At 37.0% G+C, this 27,087-nt stretch overlaps 1 protein-coding gene across 4 annotated transcripts in view; it reads right to left on the bottom strand.

The window, feature by feature from the left end:
* LOC136025332 (rRNA 2'-O-methyltransferase fibrillarin-like) overlaps positions 1–27,087 on the bottom strand; it is a 57,920-nt gene extending 30,833 nt beyond the window's left edge. Inside the window, exon 1 of one of the 4 annotated variants that reach the window (XR_010617071.1) lies at positions 26,941–27,087. Coding sequence is in view for 2 of the 4 variants with exons in the window: in XM_065701252.1 (XP_065557324.1) it covers positions 16,857–16,880 (24 nt within the window). In the remaining 2 variants the exon portion in view is untranslated. Of the gene's footprint in view, positions 1–16,759; positions 17,372–26,940 lie in introns of those variants that run through there. The other 3 variants (XR_010617070.1, XM_065701252.1, XM_065701250.1) reach the window with 3 other exon arrangements.

Genomic DNA, 27,087 nt, shown 5'->3' with positions numbered 1-27,087 from the left:
TATACAAATATTAAAAATCTGAAGGATATTTAAAGAAAATAAGACGTGAATGTAATTTACAAAAACTCGTGATATTATTGACAGTTTTTTGCCGCAATGCTGAAAAGATTTTGACCGTCTAAAGTTGCAAATCAAGGAAAGATCCAGGAACTATTGTTTTCTTGTTTTATTTTTATTGTTTTAAAAAAATAGAATTGTGACAAAGGGTCAAACTTTAGTGCGAAGAGTGGGGCGGTAATGCAGGGACAACCCCTTTCATATACGGAATAATTTCTGTTCGTTTTAAGTTTTAATATCGCTCTTTACTTACAGTTAAAGAAACTTGTTTTTTTAATTACAGTAAGAAATGTGGCTAGTACCTGATTTCATATTGAATCAGGACTTAAGAAGGACAGCATTCTTTCCCCATTTATATGGATCATTTTGATGGACTTTGTCTTCGGCCAAGGCTATGGGAGAACACCGAATCAAATGGAGAAAAACAGCTCTCCTATGCTTAGAGTATGCTGACGAATTAGGTGTTTTAGATGAGAATTTTAGCAAAATGAATGATTTTTGGAGGCCTTGTTAGTTCAGGGTGCAAGAATAGGCTTGAAATTGAAGGCTAAGAAGATAAATCGCTTAGAGTACGAATAAAGGAAGGGAAAGAGGTGATGCTGCGTAACAAAAGATCGATCAATTTGACAGCTTTACTTACCTGCATTGTATTGTTAGTAGCATATGTTGCCTATCATAGGTATAATTCAACTAAATAATACAAAAAAACAGCTTTAAGAAAATCAAAGATAAGAATGACATTAAAACCTAAAATAAACGGAACTTGCGCCATGGCTTTTATGATGCCTAGGAGGAGGCATCCTGTTCGTGATATTTTGAGGTCTTTTCAAATTAGACTGGATTGTTCATTTTAGTTTCTGTTCATTATAGGATTCATTTATTTATCTATAGCAGCATAAGTTCTTTTAATGTTGGATGTGATTCTTTGTTAAATTTTTGGTCGTGTTGGGCTTCATTTATTCATGATGGAAACTTCTGTTCGTTTTAGGCCATTATTGTGGGACTTGGCTTTTTACTTTTATTTTATAAACTTATTCTTTTTAAAAAATATTTTGAAAATTTGTCTTTCGTTTCTTTTTAATTGACAAAATTCAGTTTTGACTAATATTAGAAACATTTGTACAGTGTTTTTGCTCAAGTGCTTTTTACTTCAATACTCAGACCTGACTAAATTAGAACTCATTTTGTGCAATAATGTTTATGTGGATCGGAGGTTTCACAGTTGTAAGGTTTCCCGATTAAAAATTTGAAGTCCCCTTGCTCCTCCCCCTTTCCTTTTCTTACACAACTTGAAAGATTCGACTCCAAGCCCAAAGCTTTTCTAGAATATACCAAATGCAGCAATTTCATGAACTGGATAAACATTGCGTAAAAGTTTCGAATCATCAGAGACCTAATATTATAGCCCTTTTCCCCTCCCCAAACTCAAAATTGGATCTTTCCTTACAGGGCCTTATTGTTTTTTTTTTGGTTACAAGAGAACTTTTTCGGGACGAGGGGGGGGGGGGGTAGGTTCGCAAAAAAAAAACTGATAAAATTTATTAAAAACTTGTTTATATTCCTTTTTGTTATGTTTTTTACGAGTCGGATGGCCATTTTTTTTGGGGGGGGGGGGGGGTCAAACCCCTAATTAATAGTGACAGCGTAATGCTTTTAATGGAAGCCCTATTCCTTGGATTCTCAGTCCTGACACTTTTTTTAAACTTCTACAAGACCCTGCTGTATGATATGTAATAGGATGCTACGTAATATGAATGCTTGTAAAGGCAGCCATAGGAATTTTTTTAAGGACACGCATAAGAAGTTTTTTACACTAGCCCATAGGAAGTTTTTAAAGGCAGCAATAGGAAGGTTTTTAAAGGCACGCGTAGGAAGGTTTTTATAGACCCATATAGGAAGGTCTTAAACAGACCCATAAGAAGCTTTTAAGGGCAGCCATAGGAAGGTTTTTAAAGACACAACAGCCATAGGAAGATTTTCAAAGACAGACATAGGAAGCTTTTTAAAGACATACATAAGAAGATGTTTAAACCAACCCATAGGAAGATTATAACGGAAACCATAGGAAGATTTTTAGACACACATAGGAAGGTTTTTACAGACACATATTGGAAGGTTTTTAAACCTACCCATAGGAAATTTATAAAGGAAACCCTTGGAATGCTTTTAAAGGCAGTCATAGGAAGGTTTTTAGACACATATAGGAAGGCTTTTAAAGACATGCATAGAAAGGCCTTTAAAGACATGCATAGAAAGGCCTTTAAAGACAGGATGCCACGTAAAAGGAATTTTTAGAATTCCGGGGCGCGCTAGTCAAGAAGCAAACGCAAGTGTTACTTAATGGGGTGTGTTTTCTTCAAGACACTTTTCAAGACGTTTTCCAAGATGTTTCAAGACGTTTTGTAAGACATTTTTCTTCAAAATGTTTTTCAAGACGTTTCAAGAAATTTAAATATATCTTTTAAGACATTTTTCTTTATGCCATTTTTTCTTCAAGATTTCTTTGCTTGTTACGTAGTACGAGATTGTTCACTTATGTTAAGGATGACACAATCTCCCGTGACATGCTAGACTTCAGGGGCCCATGGGGAAGCCCCCAGTTGCAACTGAAGATAGCGCACACGTGGGTGTTACGTACGTACACCTTCACGTTACGTAATAGGAGATTACTTACCAATTTTAAGGATGACGCATTCTCAAATGATTCGTTAAGGGTTAGGGTCCACCAGTCAAGTGGAGAATCTTCGGTTGTAACTGGATGTATCACACCCATGGTGCGCTACATCCGTACACCTGCATATTATATAATAGGAAATTGATTACCTATCGCCCGCGATAATACACATATAGGAAGAAAATCAATAACTGGAAATTTGGTTACATTTGACGCAAACCTGCTTCTTACAATGTTATTATTTTTCTCCCGTGACCTAGACAGGTTAAGTTAAATAACAGATGTTACGCAGAACTAGCGTTAGATATTTCATTAAGTAAATGATTACGATTTTAACTCAACCATGTAAGGATCCTTGCCTCAAACAGGTCGGGGGAGTATGATGGTCCCAAGTCCACAAAGGAGGAAGGTTGGGCTGTGGGCCTACAACCCACACCCGGGACCTTGAGGGGCAACCCTCGGGGGAAAGACAACTGCAACTGAAACGTATATAACAGCCTCGGACACATTACCTCCCCAAATAATGACTCCTGCTTGCCCCGGACCCGATTTTCGACTGCGAAACAGAATCTAAAGATGGGCTTTTGGAACGTGAGAATGATGAACCAGATATCGAAGACAGAGCAAGTTGTTAAAGAGATAAGACAATACCTCATTGATATACTCGTTCTCAGTGAAATAAGGTGGACTGGAAATGGATTAGAGAAGTTCAGTGATCCATATGCCATGGCATTTAGTGGTCACCCTTCTGTCCACCGCGCAGGTGTAGAAATTCCGATGTCGCCACTTACACACAAAGCAATGACAAACTGGAACCCAGTTAACGGACGTATAATGACAGCTCGCTTCGTGTCAAATCACACAAAATGACCATCATCACCTGCTACGCTCCAACTAACGAAGCTGATGAAGAGGAGAAAGATTTTTTCTATAACATGCTACACTCGGCCATCAAAGACGTCATCAGACATGATATACTCTGTGTGGTTGGCGATCTAAATGCTAAAGTCGGTGCAGACCTAAAGTCGGTGCAGTTCTGGGTACACATGGCATGGGGGAGATAAATGAGAACGGTACACTTCTAATCGATTATGCACTAAGTAACGATTTGGTAATAGGCGGTAGTATGTTCGACCGTAAGACGAATCACAAGTACACGTGGGCGTCCCTCGACGGCCGAACGAAGAATCAAATTGACCATTTCCTCGTGTCAAGACGTTGTAAAAGTAGCCTATATGACGTGAGGGGCTTTCGAGAAGCGAATTTTAATTCAGATCACATCCTGATGATAGCCAAAGTAGGAATCAAACTGAAAGCTCAGAACCGGAAAACTAACGCCGCAACACATACACAATTTGACATCGAGGAGCTGAAAGATCCTGACATCTGCAAAAACCTTTGCATATCGCTACATAATAGATTTGAAGCGTTAAAACTGCTCGACGAAGCCGATGACTTTGATGTTGAGAACACGTGGACCTCATTCAAGAGTGTGTACCATGGCCTTGCGAAGGCCAACCTTGGCTACTAGAAAAGAAAGAAAGAAGAACGGATATCGGATGACACCTTAAAATACATTATTAAACGCAAATAGACCCGAACGCTTATCCTGAATACGTCGAGCCCTGAGTGAAAAGCCCAATTACAGGTCTGTTACAAAGAAGAGGATAAAGCTGTGAAAAGAAGTGCCAGGAAAGACAAAAGAATTGCCATCGAGAGAAAAGCAGCGTTTGTAGAAGAATCTGCAAAGAAAGGAGACTCGAAAATGGTTTATCGATTAACAAACGAGATAGTTGGAAAGAAAACAAATCGTACATCCCTTGTAAAAGATGAAAATGGATACGTTATTTCGGATCCGCAGAAAGCTGATGAGAGATGGGCTTCACATTTTGAGAGAGTCTTAAATAGGCCCAAACCTGATGATCCAGAAACAGTACCGGATACGCCATTTTTACAAATTGACGTAAGTGCTGACTGCCCCCCCCCCCAAAAAAAAACATGGAAGAAGTGACGACAGGTGTGAAAAAGCTGAAAAATGGAAATGCACCTCGAGTCGATGGGATTACGGTAGATATGCTGAAAGCGTCCCTTTGAGCTTGCATATTTGTATGGAGTGCTCTTCTAGTGGCTATCTGGAACAACAAAAAAGTCCCAAAAGATTGGATCAGAGGTTCACTGGTCAAACTCTTCAAGAAAGGCGATGCACAAATTTATGACAATTGGAGGGGTATCAACTTGGCGTCTGTGCCTAGTACAGTACTAGCCTCAGTCATATTACAACGCCTAAGAACAGCCCTTGTCTCACACCTCAGGGAAGAGCAACACGGGTTCCGACCAGTTAGGTCTTGCTCTGATCTTAATTTCATTCTTAGACTGATGGTGGAAGAGTCTAGAGAATGGAACAAAACGCTATACCTGCTCTTCATTGATTTTGAGAAGATGTTCGATTCTGTTAACCGAGACACTTTATGCAAGATTTTGAAATATTATGAAGTACGTGATAAACTAGTCAGAATGATAATTGCACTATATGAGGATAGTGAATGCTGTGTTTGCACTGAAAATGGGGACACACGTTTCTTCAAGATAATGTCTGGTGTCAAACAAAGTGTGTGCTGTCTCCGTTTCTGTTTGTCATTGTAATGGACTATATTCTACGGGAGTCTTCAGGCATTGGAGTGAAGATTAGCAGTCGATAGATCTCTGATCTGGACTTCGCATATGACGTTGTTCTTCTTGAAGAAGCGAAACTCCAACTGCAGCTGCTACTCGACGCCGTAGATGAAAAAGCCGAGAAAATCGGATTTGCAGCAAATTTTATTAAAACAAAGATTAAGGCCACATCTGACTCACCGTTGATACTAAAATGCAAAGATAAAACAATTGAGCAGGTCAAGGAATTAAAGTATCTCGGGAGTTGGATTGAATATGATGGTGAAATAGCCAACGAAATCAAGAGGGAAATTGGACAAGCGTCATCGGCTTTTAGCAAGATGAAACCATTCTGGCGCAGTAGTTAATACTCCATGCGCTTGAATCCCCGCTTCCTGAAAAGCAATGTGATGTCCATCCTTTTCTATGCTAGTGAATACTGGAAACTAAACACCCAACTGGAAAAACGTGTCCTAGTCTTTGAAAACATGCGCCTTAGAAGAATCCTGGACATATCGTGGCGGGGAAAGCTCACCAACATAGAAGTTTGCCGACGCACCTGTCAGCCATTAGTTACTGACCTTCTGAAAATTAGGAGCTGGAAATACCTTGGCGACGTCCTTCGTATGCCAGAGGATCGACTCTCTAATACAGTATATGAGTGGCACCCCGAGGGGAGGAGAAAAAGAGGTTGACAAAGACACACCTTACGACGACAGTACGACCGAGACCTGAGCAATTCGGGGATGCCTCTTCAACCACAAAGGGAGGACGTCACTGCGGCAGCTCAGCTCCGAGATGTATGGCGAGGTTTCGTAGACGCCCTATGAGCCACCCCTGGCTATGGAGAACCTAAGGTAAGGTAAATGATTATGTATCGATGTTTTATGCTAGAACAAGAAATCTAAAAGATACAAACTTTTATCACACATAAACGATTTATTTTTGATAAAAAAAAGTTCCTAGGCATTTTTAAGACACAGAAAAAGCAATTAAAACACAACAAACAGAAATAAACGCAAATAAAGCTTATAAAGGATAAAATATAAACAAAAAGAACCCCAATTAAGGAATGGTAGAAACTCTAGCAAGCAATTCCAGTGGGGGCCCTATCAAGCAATCCCACCAGGACCTTAGCATTTACTCCCACCGGGCTCCCAATTATCCAATTCCACCGGGTTCCTAGCAACCTTTTCTACCGGGGAGGGGGGTGTCTAGCAAGGAATTCCACTGAGGCCCCTAGCACTCCATCTCACTGGGTCCCTTAGCATTCAATTCTACTAGGCCCTTAAAACCCAATTCCACCGAGGCCCTAGCAACCAATTACAATGGGGAATGGTAAATTTCAGCACCAGCACATATCTAGAAAAATCCTATATTCTTTTGGGGCAACTGGAGAGACGTCTGAAGGTGATAGAAAGGGACGCTTTTCTTATCCAGAATTGAATCTATCGACACGGTAAAAGGCGCTTGGCTGATTTTCGACCAGTCATGACGGTACAGGGATGCTTAAGGACCAAGAGATTTGCTTTGATTGCCAAAAGATGGTAAAATGATTGAGCAGGCTATAGGATGAGGATCCGACAATTGATAACCACGACGTTTACTGTATTGGCTTGCAAACCACTCGATACTGCAACACGATCCAAGTTGGAAGTTCACAAGGACTTATAAAATACGTAAAATTACGCGTTTAATCGGAACAATCAAGAAATCACTCAATATACCCATAACATAGTGTTGTAAGTAGTAACTCTTGAAGATTTTGGCTACGTTCATCTGAAGACCAAGCAAGAATCAGAAACGCTTTTTTTGACGCTTAAAGTGTACTCATCCCTGAACTTATGCAAAGACCCACCTACCCTTCTCCATAATAGCAGAAGCTATATTATATACAACTCTAGACAATTTTTCAAGTCTCAACTGAATCATCTAGTCATATGAAGTGTTAAAATTAAAGGCTATGTTATCCGTTTAATTTGTAGGACTACCTGTACCTTTAGAACCGAATGCGCCGACCGTACGGCATTATTGTCTCTGAAACTAGACGCTAAATATGCGTATAGCTTTTCGATAATCCTAAATCAATTGACTATCTAAGAATTTTCAAACCATAGTTTTTGGCCTTCTTTTGGCTAGAATTGTTGTTTTGCACCACAAAATGGCTGAAAAAGCTGTTTTCCCGTTAGATATTTTTTTGCTAAATAAACATCTATGTTAACCGTTTTTTTTAGAACTACCTGCACCTTTAGAAACAAATACGCGATCGTAAGGCATAACTCCTTTGGAAAGTCAGACTCAGTATGCGCATTGTTTTTCGATAATTATATATCAATTAACTATCTCGGAATTTTCATAGAACAGTTTTTTGGCCTTCTTTTGACTAATATTGTTGTTTTGCACCACAAATCGGCTGAAGATGCCGCTTTACTGTGGGGCAGTCTTTTTTGCGAAAATAAATGTCTATGTTAATCCTTTATTTTGTAGGACTACCTGTACCCTTAGAAATGAATGCACCCCCGTACAGCAGTACTGCCTCTGAAATTGGAGACACAATATGCGTATGGATTTTTGATAATTTTAAATCAAATGACTATTTCAGAATTTTCACGCAATAGCTTTTTTCCATTTTTTTGGCTAGAAATGTTGTTATGCATCACAAAATGGTTGAAAACGCCACTTTGCTATGGGACAGACTTTTTGGCTGAAATAAATGTCTATGTTAACCGTTTATTTTGTAGGACTACCTGCTCCTTTAGAAATGATTACGCCACCGTACGGTATTGGTGCCTCTTAAACAGGAGGCTCAATATACGTATAGTTTTTTGAATCAATTGACTATTTCAAAATTTCAAAACATGCCAATGTATGTCAATTTTCTTCTTCGTGAAACTTATTGTATTCAAATATTTTCTTCTTGAAACTTATTGAATGTGAATTTTTCTTCATGAAACTTGTTGTATTTTTATTTTATCTTCATCAAAGTTTATTTACGTTGATTTTTTCTTTATGCAACTTGTTGCATATTGATTTTTTTGTTCTAAGTTGATTTTTTCCTCATCATGAAACTAGTTGCATGTTGATTTTTTGTTCATTAAACATGTTGTATGTTGGTTATTTCTTCGTAAAACCTCTTGCATTTTCTTTCGTGAAACTTAGATTATCTTGATATTTTTCTTCATGAAACATCTTGCACGTTCGTTAACGTTCGTGGAACTTATTGTATGCTAATTTATTGTTCGTGAACATAACATGTGATGGTTCCTTCTTTGTGAAGCTTCGTTTAGGTTAATTTTTCCTCGTGAAACTTGTTGTAGACTAATTTTATTAGTCGAAAAACCTGTTGTATTTTTCAGTTTTTCTTCAAGACACTTATTGTATATTAAATTTTGTTCATGAAACTAGTTGCATGTTGATTTTTTTACTCTGAAACTTTTTGTATCTTGATTTTGTTTTCTCCGTGAAACTTGCTGTATATTATCGGCCAGTTCGGTAGAAATAGGGATAGATGGTATCCTTGTCTAGGTAAACTGTGTAAATGGTAAATGGTAAATAGTATAGTGGATTCTATGGTGCATAACAACAATTCTAGCAAAAAGAAGGCCAAAAAGCTATTGTCTGAAAATTTTGAGATACTCAATTGAATTAAATTGATGGAAAAAAATATACATATTGAATCTCCAGTTTCAGAGACTGTAGTACTGTACGGTAGCGCGTTCTTTTCTAAAGGTGCAGGTAGTCCTACTAAATAAACGGTTAACCAAGATATCTATTTTTGTCAAAGAGACTGTCCAACACCGAACTGACATTTTCAACCATTTTGTTTAGTGCAAAGCAATAATTTTAGCCAAAAGTAGACCAAATGGTATTGTGTGGAAATTTTTAGATAGTAAATTGATTTAGAATTAGCAAAAAACTATATGCATGTTGAGCCACCTGTTTCTGAGGCTGTACTGCTGTACGGTGGCGCATTCGTTTCTAAGGCTGCAGGTAGTCCCACAGAATAAACGGTTAATATAGTTGTTTATTTTATCCAAAAAGATTCTTCATAGCAAAGTGGAGTTTTCAACCATTTTGTGGTGTATAACAACAATTCTATCCAAAAGAACTCCAAAAAGCTATATTATGAAAATTTTGAGATAGCCAATTGATTTAGAATTATGAAAAATCTACACGCATATTGAGCCCCCATTTTCAGAGGCAGGAATACTGTACAGTGGCGCATTGGTTTCTAAAGGCGGAGGTCGTCCTACAAAATAACGGCTAACATAGATATTTATTTTGGCCAAGAAAATTGTCTCGCAGCAACGCTTTTGCTTTCAACCATTTTGTGATGCAAAGCAACAATTCTACCCAAAAGAAGACCAAAAAGGTATTGTGTGAATATTTCGCGATATTCAATTGATTTAGCATTGCCAAAAATGAATACACATATTGAGCCTCCTTTTTCAAAGGCAGTAATTGTGTGCGGCGGTGCATTGGTTTCTAAAGGTGTAGGTAGTCCTTCAAAATAAATGTTTAATAGAGATATTTATTTTGCCGAAAAAGACTGCCTCACAGAAACGCGGTGTTTTCAGTCTTTTTGTTGTGCAAAGTAAAAATTGTAGTCAAAAGAAGGCCAAAAAGCTATTGTGTGAGAATTCTGAAACAGTCAATTAATCTAGAACTATTGAAAGTTGATAAACAGTTTGAACTTCCAGTTTCAGAGGCAGTAGCGCCGTGCAGAGGTGCATTCATTTCTAAAGACGCAGGTGGTCTTGAAAAGTAAACTGTTAACTTAGACATTTGTTCAGGCCATAAAGACTGTCCCACGGTAATGCAGTGTTTTCAGCCATTTTGTTGTAGAAAAAACAGTTCTAGGGAAAAGAAGGTAAAAAAGCTAATGTGTGAAAACAGTGAGATAGTTATTTGATTTAGAATTATCGAAAAAGTATACACATATTGCGGGTCTAGCTTCAGAGGCAGTAATGCCATTCGGTTACTTGTATTCGTTTCTAAAGGTGCAGGAAGTCCTACAAAATAAATGGCTAACATAGACATTTATTTTAACGCTTCATATGACTATATGATTCAGTTGAGGCTTGAAAAAATCGTGTACAGTTGTATATAATAGAGTTTCAGCTATTGTGGAGAAGGGTTGGTGGTCCTTTGTGAAGGTTCGTAGAGCAGTGTGCCTTAAGCGTCAAAATGTGCGTTTTAAATTCTCGGTGGGTCTTCAGATGAGGGTAGCCATATTTTAAAGCGTCGCCACGTATTACACTTGGTTAAGCGTATATTTAGCGATTTCTTGACTATTGGGATTAATCACGGTTTTTTAAGCATGTTATAAGTCCTTGCGAACTTCCAACTTGGATCATGTTGCATTATTAATTGATTCACTAGCCACTACAGCAAAGGTTGCGTTTAATTATCAATTTTATGATCGTCATCCCATAGCTTGCTCAATCAGCTTGCCATTTTTTGCTCATCAAAGTAAATTTCTTGGTACTTCAGCACCTCTAAGCCGTCATGACTGATTGAAAAGTGATCAAGCACTTTTTAAGACGTCGGTAGATTCAATTCTGGATAAAATAAATGTCCGTTTTATCGCTGCACAATAAGTCGCTGCAGTTGCCTCAAAAAGAGAATTGGATTTTTCTAGATATGTGGTGGTGCTGAAATTTGCCATCCCCAAGTGGAAATGCTTGCTAGGGTCCCGGTGGAATTGGTTTCTAGGAGTTTCGGTGAAATTGGATGCTAGGGGGCCCCGATAGGATTGATTGCTAGAAGCTCTGTTGGAATTGCTTACTAGCCACTAACCCCCCCCCCCCCGTGGGAGAAGCTTGCTAGAGGGACCCAGTTGAAGGGTCCTGGTTAATTGGATGCTAGAGGCCCTGGCGGGACTGAACTATAGGGCCCGGTGGATTTGCTTGCTAAGGCCCCCGCCGGAATTGCTTGCTAGAGTTACCACGTGTCTTTTATTCTTGTTTTTTTGTGCTTATATTTTATCCTTCATAAGTGTTTTTCACGTTTTGTTTTTTTTTGTTTGAGGTGTTTTAATTGCTTTTTCTGTGTTTTAATAGTGCTTATAAATTCATTTTTATTAATAATAAACATTTATGTACGATAAAATTTGTATCTTATAGATTTTATGCTCCAGGATAAAACTTGGATGCGTAGTCAGTTACGTAATGAAATATCTAATGCCAATGCTATGTAACATCTCCTTTGTAACTTAACATGTCTAAATCACGTTAGAAAATCAAAAATATTGTTAGAAGCAGGTGTGTGTCAAATGTAACCAATTTTCCAATAGTCGATTTTCTCACTGTATTTGAATTATCACGGGCAATAGGTAAACAATCTCCTATTACGCAACACACAGGTGTACGTATGTAATACCCCACCTGTGTGCTACTCCAAGTTACGATCGGGGATTCCCCTCTTAACCAGTGAACCCTGACCTCTAACGAGTCATGTGAGAAGGAATCATCCTTAACATTGGTAAACAATCTTCCATTACGTAACATAAAGGTGTACCTACATAACACTCAAGTGCGCGCTATCCTCAATTACAACCGGGGGCTCCCCACGGTCCCCTGAAGTCTAGAATGTCACACGAGGCTGCATAATCCTTAAAGTAGCTAAACAATCTCCTACTGCGTAATAAGCAAAGAAATCTTGAAGAAAAAGAGGGCTTGAAGAAAAATGTTTTAAAAACATCTTGAAATGGCTTGAAACGTCTTAAAAAAGGACTTGAAGAAAAATGTCTTATGAATATCTTCAAATGTGTCGAAACGTCTCAAAAGACATTTTAAAGAAAAATGTCTTAATAAACGTCTTTAAATGTCTTGAAACGTCTTGAAGAAAAAAGCATCAAAAACCTCTTGAAATGTTTTGAAACATCTTGAAAAATGTCTTGAAAAATGTCTCCAGAAAAACCCTCCCTATGCTGTAACGCTTACGTTTGCTTCTTGACTACCGCCCCTCTGAATGCTAACAAGTCCAGTTACGCAACCTCCTGTCTTTAAAAGCCTTCCTATGCGTGTCTAAAAATCTTCCTTTGTTATTCTTAAGAACCCTCCTATGGCTGCCTTTAAAAGCATTCCTTTTTTCTCTTCAAAAATCTTCCTATGACTCCCTTTGAAAACCTCTTATGTAAGTCTTTAAAAAACCTTCATACGGCTGTCTTTAAAAACTTCCTATGTATGTGTTAAAAACCTTCCTATGGCTTTCCTTAAAAACTTCATATGGCTGCCTTTAAAAGTTTTCCTATGTGAGTCGGTAAAAACCTTACTATGGCTGCCTTTAAAAACTTAATATGCGTGTGTCTTTAAAAACCTTCCTATGACTTCCTTTAGAAACTTCCTATGGGTTGGTTTAAAAAACCTTCCAATGTGTTTTTCTAAAAACCTTCCTATGTGTATCCTTAAAACCTTTCTATGCCTGCCTTTAAAAACTTCCTAAGGGTGGTTTAAAAACCTTCCTATGCGTGTCTTTAAAAACCTACCTATGTGTGTCTCTAAAAACCTTCCTATGGCTGCCTTTAAAAACCTCTTATGTGTATTTTTAAAAGCCTTGTTATGGCTGCCTTTAAAAACTTTCTATATGTCTTTAAAAACCTCCCTATAGCTGCCTTTAAAAGCTTCTTATGGGCTTCTTTAAAAACCTTCCTAAATGTTTCTATAAAAACCTTCCTATGGTTGCCTTTAAAAACTTCCTACGGCTGTATTTACAATCGTTCGTATTACGTAAAACCCTATTACATAACATATTCCTGTATCTCGAAAAAGTTTAAAAAAAAGTTTTGGGACTGGGATTCGATAAGATAGGGCTGCCCACGATAAGATAGGGCTGCCCTTAAAAGCATAATGCTGTCACTACTCTAATTCCCTTGACACGGCCTTGTCTTCTTATGTCACCCTTCCCTTTCATTCCTACAGTACCGAAAAGTGTTGGAGAGTTTCTACTCAATCCTTTTGGCTATTCTAACGTTTGTGCAGCTTATATTTTGATAGCTTTTGCACACGGTGTCTTTTGATTTAACTGCACCCTCTCTCTAAGAACTCAGCCCACCATTAACTTGCCTCTCTCCGCTCTTTAAACCATCGCTGAAATCTTTAGTTCGATACCCAAACCGTTCACAATATATAGCAGATAAATCATTTTCCAAGCTGGAAAGGCTTAGGATTCTGTCTTTCTGTGCGCTTCGCTATTTGGATTTTAAGAGATAATAAGTCCTACAGAAGCTTATTGTGCAACAATCTTTTGGTGGATAAGCGACAAAAATTTTTAGCCCCTTCGCCATTCCCTCAAATTTAAATTTGAAGTGTTCTTGCCCCATAATTTTCCTTCATTTACCACGTCTGTACCTTCAAGTTCTAACTTCTAACCCCAAACATTTCTCAAGACATTTCAGATGCTCACTTTCAACGATCTGGATCGTAACTATCTCGAAAGTTTGCCACCATATAGAGGGGGATGACAGGGGTAGGGAATGAGAACCAGAATAGGACTTGGGAGTACGACTGGTCGCCCACAAATCTCTGTTGTCCTTAGAAAAGGGGACTAGAACTTATGATTTCAAATCAAACAGCTGGTTTTTGTTGAGAGCCAAATTTTTTGCAATTTTCATTCCTCATTAGGACACCTTATTCGAGAGCTTGAGAATACAAGTTTTGTATAAATTAGGAAAATGTCCTCCCCCTTCCGTTCCCTTCTTAAAGAGAGAGAGAGAGAGAGAGAGAGAGAGAGAGAGAGAGAGAGAGAGAGAGAGAAAGAGAGAAAAAGAGAGCTATGCTCCCAGAATTGTTATTTGCCCATTTCTGGGAAAAAAATTGTTTGTTCATGTGGGTGCAAATTTGTTTGACCATTTCAGAGTACCCTCCGTCCTCTTCCATCCCTCAAACAACAAAAAATGTATTCTTATAACCTATTGAACGATCCCTGAAATTACAAAGCCTATTACATACTAGGCATTAAATAAGTCTAGCCTTACTTTTCCAATATTAAATATATGTTCAAACCATTATAAACTTAAAATATTTATGGCCGTATTTAAGCCCCAAGGTCCTTTCGACTGCTTTAAAAGAAAAAAAAAATAGAAGTTTCAAAATTTTGGTTTGGTTTCGTTGATTGTTACCTCAGAAATGTAGCGAACAAGGGAGTGGAGGATGTCTGGTTGTACCCCAGTCACTTTTGACTTTTGAAGAGGACAGTAGAAATTTCAATAGCGAATCGAATGAGCCTCTTCTAAAGTTTCTAAAAGAAGTTCTTACAGAAAAACAAACAAACAATAATCAAACAGTTCATGGTAGCAAACTGTAAGTGAGGAGCGACCCAGCTTAATAGTAACCGAAACTCTAAAAAAAAAGAACTTTGATGCCAATACATATACCAAAGGAATTGAATTTTTATGCTAATTTTAGATATATAAGTTGACTAAGTTTAGTCATACCCATTAAAATTTACGAGCCTGAGAAAATTTGCTTGATTTTCGATAAAAAAAGAAGGAAACACCCCATAAAATTCATAGAATCTTAATGAAAATTACATCATCAGATTTATCGTATTAGAGAACCACAATGTAGATGCTTCAAGCTCCCATCTGCAAAAATGTAGAATTTTTATTTTTTGCCAGAAGAAAGATCACGGATGTGTGTTCATTTGTCTTTTTTTTCGGTTTTTTTCCAGGGGTGATCGTATTGACCCAGTGGTGCTAGAGTGCCGGTATGAGACCCATTAAAATATAAATTATAAGTTGTAGTGCCCTTTTTAAGTGACCAAAACATTAGAGGGCAACTAGGCCCCCTCTTAGGCCCCTGGTTTTCTCAATATCATCCAATCAAAACTTTGAGTTACCCATTTTGTTCAACATAGTTGAAAGGCCAAATATATATATGCCTTTGGAAATATCATGACCCCCACAGCCATTGGGGAAAGGTCTTTAAATTACAAAATTTGCCTATTGTTTACGTACAGTATTCGTTATTGGGAAGTATGTAGGCCTATACATTTTTGGGTGGGGGAGAATTTTCTGCTGATAGGATTCTCCACAAGGATTCTTTTCATGAAGAAGGAAGCTTCCAGAGGTGGGACTTTTCAGGGAAAATTTTACACTGGGGGATTTTGCCAGAATTTCTATACGAAATTCTTCTCATGTTTTGTCTTGCTTTTTCTTTATTGACTCATTCTTGCATGTGGAGATGTTAAGGGTAATTATCCGGGGTAAGTTTTCAACAGGTTTGATTTGACCAGAGAATAAATCCATGGGGAGAAGATATTTTTTCGTGTAGGTGCAGCCAGATTTCCTGGCATCATCTAAAAAAACAATCAGAAATTTAAAAAAAAAATCAGCTGAAAGTAAGGAGCAACATTAGAACTAAGAAAGGAACAAAAATTATTACGCATGATAGGGTTCTTCCTCCTCAGAACCTCGCTGTTTATGCTAAAGTTTGAATTTTGTCCCAATTCCTTAAGAGCGGCTTCTGAAATACTATGTTCGTATAATTAGTACAATAAGAATCTTTTTCATTAGTACTAAAAAATTTACCATAAGGAGCGAGGCGTTGAGGAGGAGCAACCCCCCTCATATACGTAATAATTTCTGTTTGATTTAAGTTTTAATCTTGTTCCTTACTTTCAACTGAAAAAACTGTTTTTTTTATTTAATATATAGAATGATTGCTTCTCTTTACTACACACTTCCCTAGGACGTTACCTCTGAAAGAGCAACTTTGGTGCAGAGTTTCCCTTCAGGACTAGCTACAAAAATAAAAAAAAGAAAAATCCTATGCTTTCCCCCATTTGAACTCCTTAGTCACTCTCGTCACAATTTTGTCCCAATCACCCCCCCATTACTGCCCGGAAATAGCCTAAAGAAATGTGACAAAGTTATGCTTTCGATTGGGTTAAGGGTGTTTGCAAGAAATGAGTTTTAAGCTTAAAACTCGAAAAATATTAATATCAAAAACAACTGCAAGTTCTTTATATAAACTGGGGAGGGGATGTAATTGTATTGGTAAAGATTATTATGGTTGAAAATAAAAGCTGATTGAGAAATAGAGTGATCACCAGATCACCAAGTAACGACAACCCTGTTGCATTTCATAATATTGGAGCTTATTTCCTGCTCTTAATTAAACACTATAATAGCAAGATTTTCACTTCTACATTTTCACAAAATTTCTATTTTAAAAATTTTTACATTTTCAACCAGTTTGACTGCATCTTTTCCGGTAATTCCTATGTATACTACATGGCTCTGTCCTAAAGTTTACATATTTAGTTGCACTTGCATTGTTTTTGCATCATTTTAGCACATAGTTTTACATATTATTTGTCATCAAGCTTCTTAATACCTCTTAAGAATAAGATATAGTTCAAAACAGAACTTACAACTCACTGGTCCTTGCTGGTTTCCTGAAATAAACCACCCTAGCAAATTCGATACAAAGAGTTAAAATTATTTGCAAGTTTTCTTCTCATATTTTACCTTAAACACATATCCAATGATCATTTTGTTTCTCCTAAATGTAAAATGCTCTTTGAATTTCAAATTTTATCGTGCGACTAACTAAAATATTTTCTTATAAGCACATAAAAATTAAGTGGTTCATTAGCCTTTTCTCTGCGGGTTTATAACGAATTTAGCTTCTGTGACATTACGATTAAACCAGTTAGAATTTCCTGGTTATAATACCCCAGAACGAGTTGTTCGTTTGTTTCGCCTCTGCGTTGTAACTCAAAGGTGAACACTCTAGTGTTTGGGTTATCACCAGTTCTAAAATACCAATTTGCATGTTTCCGCCACCCAAAAAGGCATATTTTGCAATACTATTTGGACATTGTAGAAGCATAGGAGAAAAGACAAAAAAAGAAGCAAATAACAAATCAATAAAGACATCAGCGATAACCCGTCTCGAAAAAAAAAATGCAAAATAACACATTTGTTTAGGTACACATATGAAAGCTCTACCACATATTATCTGAATCTGGTGCTGTAATCAAACAGTTCGTGGTAACGAACTAGGGGGCGGTTCGGCTCAATAGTAATTGAAACTCTAAAAAAACGGAAGTTTGATATCAATAGATACATCGAAAGAATTGGCTTATCATACTGATTCCAAATATACAAGATTCATTAGGTTTAATGTCATCTGTCAAAAGCTATGAGCCTGAGAAAACTTGCCTGATTTTTGATAAAGAGAAGATAAATACAACTCACATAATCAGATTCAGCTTATCAGGAAATCCTACTGTAGAAGTTTCAAAATCAAACAGTTCATGGTAACGAACTGTAGTAAGGAGCGACCCGGCTCAATAGTAACCAAAACTCCAAAAAAGGGAATTTTGATACCAATAGCTACATCAAAAAATCGCATTTTAATGCTGATTTCAAATATATAACTTTTATCAAGATTAGTCTGACCTATCAAAAGTTACGAGCCTGAGAAAATTTGCCTCATTTTAGAAAATAGGGGAAAACACCCCCTAAAAGTCATACAATCTTAAGGAAAATCACACCATTCAGCGTATCAGAGAACCTTATTGCAGAAGTTTCAAGCTCCTATCTACAAAAATGTAGAATTTCGCATTTTTTGCCAAAAGACAAATCACGGATGCGTGTTTATTTGTTTTTTTTTTTTTTTTTTCCCAGGAACGATCGTGTCGACCCAGTCGTCCTAGAATGTCTCAGGAGGGCTCATTCTAACGGAAATCAAAAGTTCTAGTGCCCTTTTTAAGTGACCAAAAAAATTGGAGGGCGCCTAGGCCCCCTCCCACGCTCATTTTTTCCCAAAAGTCACCGGATCAAAATTCTGAGATAGCCATTTTATTCACCATAGTCAAAAAACCTAACAACTATGTCCTCGGGGACGACTCACTACCCCGCAGTCTCCCTGGGAGGGATTGCAAGTTACAAACTTTGACCTGTGTTCACCTATAGTAATGGTTACTGGGAAGTGTACGGACGTTTTCAGGGGGATTTTTTTTTGTTTGGGAGGGAGAGTTGAGGTGGGGTTACGCGGGAGGATCTTTCCATGGAAAAACTTCTCATGGGGGAAGAGACTTTCAATGAAGGGGGCGCAGGATTTTTTGCATTATTTAAAAAAACAAGGAAAAAAATATTTGAAGTCTTTTCTACTGAAAGTGAGGAGCAGCATTAAAACTTAAAACGAGGAGAAATTATTGTGCATATGAGGGGTTTACCTCCTCGTGATACCTCGCTCTTTACGCGAAAGTATTTTTAGTAATTTCAACTATTTATTCTACGGCCTTTGTGATTCAAGGGTCATTCTTAAGGAATTGGGACAGAATTTAAACTTTAGTGTATAGAGCGAGGTATCGACGAGGGGTGAACTCCCTCATATACGCAATAAAAATATACGAAGATAGAAGTTCGTTACGTAAGTTAATTCGTAAATTACGTATTTTTTTACTAATGAAAATGTCCGTAAAACAATTAAAAGTTCTAGTTGCCTTTTTAAGTAATCAAAAAATTAGAGGGCATCTAGGCTTCCTCCCTCTCTCCTTTTTTCTCAAAATCTTCCGATTAAAACTATGAGAAAGCCATTTAGCCAAAAAGAAAATTAATATGCAAATTTCGTTTTAATTATTTATGTGCGGAGAGCCAAGATCAAAACATGCATGAATTAAAAAACGTCCAGAAATTAAATAAAAAAAAAAGTTTTTTTAAATGAAAGTAAGGAGCGACATTAAAACTTAAAACGAACAGAAATTACTCCGTATATGAAAGGGGTTTTTCTTCCTCAACGCTCCGCTCTTTACGCTAAAGTTTTTTCCTTTTTTAAAAAGTAGAGCTAAGAGAAAGAGTCAAACTTTAGCGTACAGAGGGAGGCGTTGAGGAGGAAAAGCCCCTTTCATATACGGGTAATTTCTGTTCGTTTTAAGTTTTAATGTCGCTCCTTACTTTCATTTAAAAAAACTTTTATTTTTATTTAATCCAATAAACAACAATATGGAGTTTTGCATTTTTTTTTTGCCATAGGAAAGATCATGGATGCTTGTTTATTTCCTTTTTCCTGAGGGGGGACTGTATCAACTAATGGTACTAGAAGATCAAAAGAGGATACGTTTGAACGGAAATGAAAAGTTCTACTGCCCTTTTTAAGTGACCAAAATACTGGAGGACGCTTAGCCCCCCTCCTACACCCCGTGTTCCCCAAAGTCGTCTAATAAAAATGTTGAGATTGCTATTTTGTTCAGCATCGTTGAAAGATCAAATATCTATCCCTTTAGGCGTAACATGACATCCCCCACAGCCAGTAGGGAAAGGGCTGTAAGCTATGAAATTGCCCGTTCTTTGCGGATAGTATTTACTTCTAGGAAGTATACCGACATTTTTGTAAGGTGGATTTTGTGCTTGGGGTGGGTTTCCATGTGGAAAATTTTCTGTTGGCAGAGAAATTTCAGAAGATGAACTTTCCATGGGAAATTTAACACTAAGAGGGTTTGACAGAATTCCTACACAAATTTCTTTTTATTTGTCTTACTTTTTCTTTGCCAACTCAATTTCACATGTGGATATATATACCGAGGAAATTGTCTGGGGAAATTTTCAGCGTGTTTGGAATTTGGGGGGAATAATTTTCACCCAAATGGGATATCCGGAGTGTTTGGAAAAAAGATTACAACTTAATCTTTTCCAAATGAATGTATGCTAAGGAGAATTTTTAGGCTGAATTTCCCGACAGAAATTTTATGAAGGAGGGGGGATTTTAAGCGATGATGGAATTACCTAGAGGGATTTTTACGGAGGGCTGTATTTTCTGTCGGAGAAACTTTCTATGGAGGAGTTTCCTGAGTGAGGAGAAAATTTTGATGGAGGATTAACCGGATTAAAATGCATTATTTAAAAAACGATTGGATATTAATTAAAAAAAAAACAAACAAATGTTTTCAACTGAAAACAAGGAGCAACATTAAAACTTATAACGAACAGAAATTTTTCTGTATATGAAAGTTTTGCCCCCTCCTCAATCTCTTGCTGTTTACGCTAAAGTTTGACTGTTTGTACCAACTTTTGAGAACAACTACTAAAACACAAGGGCCGTTTAATAAGATTATGAAGTTTTTTTATAGGTGCTTAAAACTTTATCGTAAAGAGCCAGAAATTGATGAGGTGGACCACCCCTTCATATACAGAACAATTTTCGTTTTTTTTAGCTTTGATATTGCTCCTTACTTTCAATTGAAGAAACTTGTGTTTTTATTTTATTTTCATTAAAAAGAATTCTATTTCTGGGCAAGTTTTTTTCTTATTGCAAAATTACGGCAAAATATTCTCTGGAATGAAACTTCAATCGGTACTCTTAGACATGATGCTTCCATGAAAAGCGGACTGTTTTCTGACGTTTTTCAGACGTATTTCAGACAGTTTTCAGACTGTTTCTGGGCTGAAACTTCAATCGGTAATTTTAGACTTGATGCCTCCATGAAAAGCAGACTGTTGTCAGACGTTTTTCACACGTATTTCAGACAATTGTCAGACTGTTTCTGGGCTGAGACTTCAATTGGTAATTTTAGACTTGATACCCTCAGGAAAAGCAGACTGTTGTCAGTCGTTTTTCAGACGTAGTTCAGACAATTTTCAGACTGTTTCTGGGCTGAAACTTCAATCGGTAATTTTAGACTTGATGCATCCATGAAAAGCAGACTGTTTTCTGACGTTTTTCAGACGTATTTCAGACTGTTTTCAGACTATTTCTGGGTTGAAACTTCAATCGGTAATTTTAGACTTGATGCCTCCATGAAAAGCAGACTATTTTCTGACATTTTCAGACGTATTTCAGACAGTTTTCAGACAGTTTCTGGGCTGAAACTTCAATCGGTAATTTTAGACTTGATGCCCTCATGAAAAGCAGACTGTTTTCTGACGTTTTTCAGGTGTATTTCAGACAGTTTTCAGACTTTTTCTAGGCTGATACTTCAATCAGTAATTTTAGACTTGATGCCCCCATGAAAAGCAGACTATTTTCTGACGTTTTTCAGACGTATTTCAGACAGTTTTCAGACTGTTTCCGGGCTGAAACTTCAATCGGTAATTTTAGATTTGATGCCTCCATGAAAAGCCGACTGTTGTCAGACGTTTTTCAGACGTATTTCAAACAATTTTCAGACTGTTTCTGGGCTGAGACTTCAATCGGTAATTTTAGACTTGATGCCCTCATGAAAAGCAGACTGTTGTCAGACGTTTTTCAGACGTATTTCAGACAATTGTCAGATTGTTTCTGGGCTGAAACTTCAATCGGTAGTTTTAGACTTGATGCCTCCATGAAAAGCAGACTATTTTCTGACGTTTTTCAGACGTAGTTCAGACAGTTTTCAGACTGTTTCTGGGTTGAAACTTCAATCGGTAATTTTAGACTTGATGCCTCCATGAAAAGCAGACTATTTTCTGACGTTTTCAGACGTATTTCAGACAGTTTTCAGACTGTTTCTGGGCTGAAACTTCAATCGGTAATTTTAGACTTGATGCCCTCATGAAAATCAGACTATTTTCTGACGTTTTTCAGACGTATTTCAGACAGTTTTCAGACTTTTTCTAGGCTGATACTTCAATCGGTAATTTTAGACTTGATGCCCCCATGAAAAGCAGACTATTTTCTGACGTTTTTCAGACGTATTTCAGACAGTTTTCAGACTGTTTCTGGGTTGGAACTTCAATCGGTAATTTTAGACTTGATGCCTCCATAAAGAGTAAACTTTTCTGACGCATATTAAATTAAAAACAATTAAATGAAAGTAAGATAAGACATTAAAGTTGAAACTTTATTTACAACATATGTGAAAAGGCCTGCTTCCTCCTGAAACCCACGCTTTTTACGTTAGAGTGTTTTATTTTTAAAATACTTTTGTTTTGTATAGGCCTACTATATAAAGTTGGTTCCAAAAGTTAAACTTTAGCGTAGAGATTTGGCGTTGCAAAAAGGGTAACTCCACTCACACACAGAACAACTTCTATTCGTTTTGAGTTTTAACTTTGGTCCTTACTTAGAATAGAATCAGAATAGAATCGGTTTTATTTGCACAATCTCTCGTAGTCATAAAACTAAATGACGCTTGTGCTTACAAAAAAAGAATTAAATCAAACGACGAAAAAATCAGAAGACGAATAGGATTAAATCAACAATTGTTATACTTTGATACAAAGAAAGGGATGAATGAGTTGGAAAAACAATTTGTGCGTGAAGGAGGTGTTGCTAATCTGTCAATGTTCTTCGACCTAGTACTTCGATGTTTCACTAAGACTGGTGGTAATATCGATCTGTGTTTATCACTTCTGAGAAGATATTGGCCAAGAATCAAACTTAGACGACGCTCTTGAAGGGAGGGAATTTGTAAATTGGATAATGCTAACTTATATTCAGTAAAAACATCGTACAATATTACTTTGACCGCTCTTTTTTGTATTAACTCAAGCTGGTCACTTAAAAAAAATAATAAAAAATAAAGATCATAGTTGAAACTTCAAATGAAAAGCCTGTGTAAAAATACCATCTATTAATTGAGTTCTGCAATTACTTCCAAGTCTTGGTTCACCATCCACTTGTCCCTACCCTATCATTCTCTTAAAGTTTAAAGTGCCCCAAGCTGTTCTCAACGTATTGCAGGATCGTTATTATGATAATCCAGAAAAACATAGGGAGTTTTTTTTATTGATAGTTAAGAGTGCATAGATTATAAGTACTATGCAAGTCTTTACAAAAAAAATTCTGTGCACAAAATATCCTTTATGTATCTTTTTGTAGAAAATTCTGTACGAAAAATTATAATCTTTACAAAAATTATTTGTATCAAAAATATTTTTCCAGACCAAGAAAACGTAGTTCATCCACTTTCATTTCCTCTCAGCATAGAGTTGTCAAGATATAGCACTTGTTTTATTTTGATCACTTGGAAGCCTTTTTTATCTACCTTCCCCAACTCTCCGAATAAAACTTTGAGATCTACTTCAACCCTCCCTAAAAAAAACATTGGAAAGGTTCAACTCTATTTTGTGATCCACTCCCATGACATTACAGATAATTTGAAACCTTAGATGCATATAGCGTCTTTTGGTTTGCTCAGTTAGCCTACGCGTGTTCTTTTCCGAACACTCCTTGAAAACCCAGGGAATCGTGGCGTATTGAAAATTTCCTCAGAGCTTTTCTGCTAAAACTTTTTCACAAATAACTGATTAATATAATTTAGGGATACTGCCCCTGGGGCTTTGGGGAGTTTTGTTGACCCCAGAGGCATACTTATTAGATCTTTAGTTATCTCATAACTTCAAAATATTGGATCCAGTAGCAAGGGATCAGGGAGCAGAAAGGGCACAAAAAGCAGGTGGGTTGCCCTCGCATTAATTTTGGGCTTTATGAAGGTTGTGGAGTTTTTAATTTTAAATCGAATAAGCCCCCTTCAACATTTAAATAAGAATATTGCCCGTCAAATAGAGCCGACGGAAAAGTTTTTTGGCCATTGTCGGACCTACTTTTGGAGAAATAATTTTCCAGGCGTAAAGCTATCACAAAACACCGTCAATAAATAAATGAAACCCAAAACGAACAGAAATTACAATAAATAATCGAGTCAAACTTAAGACAAAAGAAACTAAGATGAGTAGGGCTGACACCTATGCCTCCTAAAGTACAGAACATAATTTGCACTTTACTGGAAACGATCTTTATTTCGAGCTGAATGTTTCTGTTTTTCTTACTATCAAGAACAAAAACACAATCATAACCAATATTACTGAAATAAAAAAAAACCAATGTGGATCAACAGTTTAAAATATGTATACATATATGCTGACATTCATTCCTGAAAACCTTGAATAATTTTGGATTTAATAAAGTTAAAAAAGAGAAAGTATTTAAAATGTATTTTGTTATCAGTAAAGTGCAAATTATGTCCTGATATTTAGAAGGCATGGAGGGTGTCATCCCTACTCTTATTAATAACTAGCTGTTGGGGTGGCGCTTCCCACCACCCCAACACCTATTTGGTAGGGACGCTTCGCGCCCCCCCCCCAAGTCCCACCCGTGCACGTAAGTCGTTACGCGCCATATTAGTTAGGCACCATTGTAGTTGTTTCCCTGTGTCCCACCTGTGATATATATATATATATATATATATATATATATATATATATATATATATATATATATATATATATATATATATATATGTATATATATATATATATATATATATATATATATATATATATATATATATATATATATATATATATATATATATATATATATATATGTGTATATGTTTTTAACTACGTAAAACTTGCGAATATACAGCATTCTTCGCTATCCCATTGTCTGTGCATATAAATAGATTGTCGGGCTTACCGACTCTTGGACATGCAATATATAATTGTTCATGGGAAAAACAATCCGTATTCAGATCTATACCTCATTATTCTAATGATTTCCCTTGAGCTTTGTTGATGGTGATTGCTATGTCCCTGTGTCACCGTCGTCATTTATATATCCCCCTGTGCCCCCCGGCGTCCCCGTTGTAGTTGTGTCCCTGTGTCCTGGTCGTCATTTATATTCCCTGTGTCCCGGTCGTCATTTGTTGTCCCGGTGTTTATTCTTTTTAGTTAATTACCTTTTTTATTTTTTTCCTTTTTTTTAAGTTTTTTCTTTTTAGATTTTTCCTTTTTTTAGCTTTTTTCGCGCCATATTAGTTGCGCACCATTGTAGTTGTGTCCCTGTGTCCCACCTGCGAATATAGATATCTATATATATATAAAAATAAGTTGTTTGTCTGTGTGTCTGTCTACTGACGTCATGTTTGTCGACTGACGTCATTATGAGGATTGAGCATTATTCCGTCATGAAGTTGTTTGTCGACTGACGTCATGTTTGTCGACTGACGAAATTACAGATCGGGACAACGGGACACAAATGAAGACCGGGACACCGGGACACAGGGGATATAAATGACGACCGGGACACTCAAAGAGAAATTAAAGACTGGGACACCGGGACACAAATAACGACAGGGACACAGGGAATATAAATAACGACCGGGACACAAGGACAAAACTAAAACGGGGATACCGGGGGGGGCACAGGGGGGATATATAAATGACGACCGGGACAGAGGGAAAGTTCAAGGGCAATCATTAGAATAATGAGGTATAGATCTGAATACGGATTTTTTTCCCATGGACAATTATATGTTGCATGTTCAAGGGTCGGTAAACCTGACAATCTATTTATATGCACAGACAATGGGACAGCGAAGAATGTCGTATATTCGCAAGTTTTACGTAATTAAAAACATACAAATATATATCTATATTCACAGGTGGGACACAGGGACACAATTACAATGGCGCGTAACTAATATGGCACGTAACAACTTACGCGCACGGGGGGGGGGGGCGCGAAGCGCCCCCACCAACTAGGTGTTGAGGTGGCGCGAAGCGCCACCCCAACAGCTAGAATATATATATATATATATATATATATATATATATATATATATATATATATATATATATATATATATATATAATGACCGGGACAAAGGGAATATAAATGACGACCGGGACACAGGGACACAACTACAACGGGGACGCCGGGGGGCACAGGGGGGATGTTGCATATTCGCAAGTTTTACAAACATATATATATATATATATATATATATGTTTGTAAAACTTGCAAATATGCAACATCCCCCCTGTGCCCCCCGGCGTCCCCGTTGTAGTTGTGTCCCTGTGTCCCGGTCGTCATTTATATTCCCTTTGCCCCGGTCGTTATTTGTGTACCGATGTCCCAGTCTGTAATTTCTCTTTGAGTGTCCCGGTCGTCATTTGTGTCCCGGTGTCCCGGTCTGTAATTTTGTCAGTCGACAAACATGACGTCAGTCGACAAACAACTTCATGACGACATACAGCTCAATCCTTATAATAACGTCAGTCGACAAACATGACGTCAGTCGACACACAAACATGACGTCAGTCAACAGACAAACAACTTATTTTTATTTGCCTTTTTTGTCAATTGATCATCCCCCTCATTATTCCCAGAAAAATCCAACTTAATACTCTCAGTCATTCCTTAGTTATGCCCTTTTGACAACCTTTGTGCATATAGCGTTTTTTGATTTGGTTCATCACTCCTTTCGACATTCTCTGAAAGCTTCACCTGAATGCCTTTGATTTTTTTGGCTAGGAGAGTGTTGCTTTTCCATTTCATTTCCTGGTCAGGTTTAGCTTTTACCGTGTTCCTTAGAACAAAGTCAATCAAAATAATCCTTAAAAATAAACAATAAAATATTAAATAATGAAATGTGTTTTATAATGACTTGAAACATTTTATTTTTTTCATCTTGATGATATGTCCAATCATGATTCAGCTTTCGTTAAAAATATAAACCACGCTGTCATTTAAACTTTACACAACGACTAACCAATGTGCTTTTAGATACCCATTGTTTCAAAGATGGTTCATTACCCTATATTTCATGTCTTTGAGAAATATTCTTTTCCATTAATGTAAATCTTAAAATTAAATAATATTAAATTAATTGGCTTTTTTTACCTTCAGGATGTGTCCAATCATGTTAAAGTGTTCCTTAGACATTCACAGAACATTGCATTTCAAACTTTATGCAACAACTAACCAAAATGTTTCCTTTTAAATACCTATTGTTTCAAAGTTGGTTCATTACCCAATCCTCTGTATATT

The sequence above is a fragment of the Artemia franciscana genome, chromosome 3 (assembly GCF_032884065.1).
Source record: "Artemia franciscana chromosome 3, ASM3288406v1, whole genome shotgun sequence".
In the NCBI taxonomy this organism is placed as follows: Eukaryota; Metazoa; Arthropoda; class Branchiopoda; order Anostraca; family Artemiidae; genus Artemia; species Artemia franciscana.
This window is presented reverse-complemented; position numbering and strand designations above follow the sequence as displayed.